The sequence below is a fragment of the Mastomys coucha genome, unplaced genomic scaffold (assembly GCF_008632895.1).
Source record: "Mastomys coucha isolate ucsf_1 unplaced genomic scaffold, UCSF_Mcou_1 pScaffold9, whole genome shotgun sequence".
Taxonomy (NCBI): Eukaryota; Metazoa; Chordata; class Mammalia; order Rodentia; family Muridae; genus Mastomys; species Mastomys coucha.
In genome coordinates this window covers 103,348,168-103,352,907 of record NW_022196915.1, presented here as the reverse complement: position 1 = coordinate 103,352,907, position 4,740 = coordinate 103,348,168, and the positions used below count along the sequence as shown (strand labels likewise).

At 45.1% G+C, this 4,740-nt stretch overlaps 1 protein-coding gene across 1 annotated transcript in view; it reads left to right on the top strand.

The window, feature by feature from the left end:
* The window catches only part of Abcc4 (ATP binding cassette subfamily C member 4), a 230,203-nt gene that overhangs the window by 192,769 nt on the left and 32,694 nt on the right, over positions 1–4,740 (top strand). The window contains exon 26 of the mRNA XM_031361046.1: positions 4,345–4,500. Coding sequence (XP_031216906.1) covers positions 4,345–4,500 — 156 coding nt within the window. The remainder of the gene's footprint in view (positions 1–4,344; positions 4,501–4,740) is intronic.

The following is a 4,740-nucleotide window of genomic DNA, read 5'->3' as shown; positions in this document are numbered from 1 at the left end:
TTGATTAAGGTTTTCCCTTTGTAGCCTTGCTCTGTAGACCAGGCTGACCTTGAACTCTGCTCCACCTGCCCCTGAACTCTGCCCCTCCCAAGTGCTTTTATCAAAGTCGTGTACCATGACTGCCCAGCCCTTTTTTTAACTTTTAAATTCTGTCCATCATGAGGTAGTAAAATTCTTCCTGATCACGTGTGTGGGTTTGCATCTTTCTAGTGGGCACAGAGTGGTTTCACCTGCAAACCAGCCATTCCCTGGGAGCAGTCTCTGTTACATACCAGCCCTTGAACTGCCAGGTTTCTGTTCTTTTCATTTCATTACTTCATGGCATACGAGAGTAATCTTTGGGCTGGTGAGATGGCCCAGCCGGAACGGTGTTTGCCGCGTCTGATGACCCGAGTTCACACCCATCCCGCCCCTGAACTCTGGTGGTTGAATGATAGAACACTGTCTTACAAGCTGTGCTCTGACCACGCACATCTCACTGCCATGGACTGCACACCAGTTCTGTTTTCCAGGGGATCAGTCAGCCTCGGACTTCTCTCTAAGCCTGTACCGTGGTGTCATTTGTCCTGTGAATAGCTGTTTTTTGCTCGGCCAGTACCCTAATGTTGTCCCATCTCTCAACACTAAGGAGCTCCCCGCACAATGGATGGCACAGAGATTGACCCAAGCTTTAGTCGCTTTCTGACAATTACAGGCTCAGGTTTGCTCGATCTGGGCACAGGTCCTTAAGAACCCGCGCTTTTCTCCTTTGTTAAAGCGAGAGTCATAGGACCTCACGTCTGGAGTACCCCAGCACAGAGAGCAGCTTGGGAAAGTATACGATCGGGCTTGGCCGTCATTATCCAGGAGTGAGGTGGCTTAGCCATTTACATTGCATCTACATCTGCCCAAGAAAAGGGGCTGCTGTGCCTCTCTGTTCTGGTCTCCATTATAGTATTTATGTTAGGTCTGTCCTCTCTGTCTTGCATATTGTATACATGAACATTTTAGGGATCATTTCATAAATCTTTCAAGCCTGAGATGAACTTTTAACTCTTATGGAATTGCTGTTTTTCTGTAACATGACAGAAAATGCAGCTATACACAGGAGAATCCAGTGTAGTCCTGAACAAATGGTCCTGGGGCCACTTGAACTCTGGAGGTCTCAGAGTTGGTAGATGTTTAAAGAAACAGTTTGGGGGCATTTGTTAGGAGTGGAGATGGCGCATAAGGGACAGATGGAGTGTTTGGTGGGATTAGGCATTTGTAAAACACGTGATGTTGGCAGGTAGAAATGAGTGTGGACGGGAGGAATCACACTCACTTCTACCTGCTAGGCACGGCCAAGCGTGTCACACACACTTTCCTGTGCAGAAGTGTCTGTGGTGCTAAGGGTGGACAAGTTGACCATATAGAGGTTTCCTGGGTGAAACACCAGAAACAGCTGCATCTGAGATGTAAGTACTCGGAGAGCCCAGTGGGAAAGACAGGAAGATGCCACCAGTGGTCACCTGCTCCCACAGTGGCCACCTGCTCCCACAGTCGTCACCTGCTCCCAGTGAGACACAAATGGAGGACAGGATCCTCCTTTGGGGAGTCAAATTAATGCTGAAGTTGTAACTTTTCCATAGTAGAATGTACAAGGAAGTGTTTGCCAGTGGAGATGAAGAACCTGCTTCCAGAGGTCGGCCTGTCAGGACTTACTTCTGAAGTGCTCCTTCCTGTTGCTCAGTAGGCAGTTCCATGCCTAAGGATTTAATTTAGGGAAATAATTAAGGTTGTTTGGAAAGATGTAGCTTCAACGATACTTATCATGATGCTGTTTATAGCATCAAAATATTTCATAAGCAGCTGAAACATCTGCAAGTAAGAGATTTATTAAATAATCATGTACACTTTATTACACGTGCCTCAAATATTTATATAAACCTGTAAATGACCACATCATTCGTATTAACTTTATTTTGTTTAAACATATGAGTTTAAGTCTTAGGAACACACAGCTAAGACATGTACATACGTGTACACGCATGCACCCACATGGGAAGCATCGTTCTGTCCAGAGTGTTGAAATGAGGGTTAATATCTATTTACTTTCCAGAGGGATTGCACTGGTTTTAATTAGGATGAATTTATTCTATTTTATTTTATTTTAATGTGGCCTTGTGTTCAGCTGGTGGTTGAGGGAATTAGAAACAAAGGTATCAACTTCAAGAGCAGAAGCTCTTTGGAGCTTGTTGCCAGGCTACCTGGGAGGAAGCTGGAAGCAAGACAGGCTAAGAGATGATAGCGGCAGCCATTTTGAGTGGAACACTGGATATTGGTCCTACTGAGCATGGGGTACGGGGATTGAGCCTGTTGGGCTGGAGAGAAGGCTCATCCGTTAAGAGCACAGACTGCTCTTCTGAAGACCCCATTTCAGCTCCTAGCACCCACAGCTCACAACTGCTTGTGACTCCAGCTTCCCAGGCTCCACCTCTTCAGGCACCCACAATCACATGCACACGCTCACGTGCCCATACCCACATGCGCAAACACACATACACACATAATCTTTTTAAAAAGTCTAACATGTTGCCGCCGTGATTGTTGAAGATGAGCCTTGTCTAAATTGGGGAAACAGGCAACTGAAAGAGCTAAGACTGGATCACTCCATGTGTCACTTCGTGGGGTGACCCTGAACGTGGGGATCGCCTTTTCCTTTGACATCTATGAAAAAATCCATCAGTTACTGGAGAAAGGTGTTTTAGATGATCGTTAATCAGCTCTTATAGGTACAAGTCGTCAGTTTTGTTCAGTTTGTTTTGTTTTGAATTATGAGGGTAGTTTGGAGTTACCGGTTCTGTAGACCGGCTGCACTCAGGCTTTTCCATCTTTATGGGCACATCCAGATGGTCCCTCACACACTACAGCCATTTGGGTTTTCACCAATGCATCAGTTTTCCACATGTCACAAACATGGGTTTTCCTCTGCCTTCAAGGGTAGCAGTTTGTCTAGGTGAATATCTAGAGATGAGAGGAACCTAAGTATGTATGTAGAGACACATCTGTGTACAGAATCCATCCCTTGCAAGGCGTAGGTTATTGCTGCCCATAAGGCGGATAATATCCACAGAGACTTTAAAACCAAAGCCAGCTTTCTCACTCTTTTTGAAAGGCCATTGCTGATGGTATTAGAAAACATTCAAATGGTATAACATAAAATTCCCAGCATATAGTTGAGTTTGGCTCCTCACTGTTGAAAATGGTGAGGCTTTCTTTTTCAATCTCCTGAATTAATTTACGAGTGATAGAAAGCAGGTCTGTGCCCTTCATTGACTCCAGATTTTTAGTAGGGATGATGTCATCTCCTAGGCCGCTCTCACCCGTTGAGCACGCTCACTGGAGAAGAGGCTCGTTTTCTGCTCATAGGCTCAAGCATAGGCTCCCAAACCAGACTTTACAATTCCGTTTTTCCCCTGACCAGCATTCACCTGCATTATGTCGATTCTTTGATCTTATTGTCAGTACACTTCATTTCTCTCTGCTCTGACTTTAATAAGAGGAATGATTCTTCACACGAATCCTTCCCAAGGGGCAATTGTAAGTATTAATTGGTTTGTAAAATGCCTTTTGAACTGCTCAGATGAAAGGCCTCATGTAAATAGCAAAAGCTGTTTGTGGTGGTGCTGTTGTTGATCTCATTATGCATGTTTGGGCTACTGGTTACTGTCTTTTAAGATGTGAAGACCTGAGTTTGCAAATGTGAAAGTATTTCCTCTAGAGCCACAATATAACCAGATAGTTAATAACCACTTATTAGTTATATAGTTATAAGCTATATAGTTTCTCTGTCAATGATGAATTAACTGTAAATGATAGGATGCTGGGAGAAACTATGATTCTTTCTGTGTAACCCTTCAGGAGTGAGCGATTGACTCCTCTAGAATTATCCAAGCAGTTCTCAAGGTTCCATGACCCCAGACCTTGGAAGTAGCACTCATGAAGAGCCATCCTCTCATTAGCTACTGAGGAAACTGGCAGCTTGTCCCTGCCTCTCATGTGACTCTTGTGTGCCCAGCGGGTCTCACCCGGGACACTTTGCCCGCCCCTGAGAGCATTCGCCAAGACTTGACATTTTAGGCTGCCTCAGTTTGGAGGTGCCTATGGATTTCTGGGAAGGACAGCCCAGGGCCATCCCACAAGTAAACATCCCACAAGGCCAGTTCAACATCCACCATGAGGAACTGCCCTGCCTCGCGGGACAGCAGAGCTGAGGCTGGGAACTTACACAAGGCTTCGTAACTCAGCTTTGAAGATGAGTGTGCTCACCTAGGTTGGTTGTAGATGGCTCATTTTTAATCCCTCCCCATGGCTTCTTCACAGGTTGGAATTGTGGGAAGAACCGGAGCTGGGAAAAGCTCCCTCATCTCAGCCCTTTTCAGGCTGTTGGAACCCGAAGGGAAAATATGGATCGATAAGATCTTGACAACCGAAATCGGACTTCACGATTTAAGGAAGAAAATGTCAATCATACCTCAGGTATGCAAGTTAGAGCTTCCACACATGCTTCTTTTACGGGAGTACTGAAGCTTAATTGCTTTTAATTTTATTGCTGGTGTTTTTAATTGGATGAAAGGGTTTAGCCATTAACCAATAGCCAATAGGGCATACTTCAGCAGATATTTTCAACATGTATTTTCGCAGTTAACTTGAGGGCATGCATGTGCTGCGTGTGTGTGTGTATGAGGGAGAGGGGGAGAGAGAGAGAGAGAGAGAGAG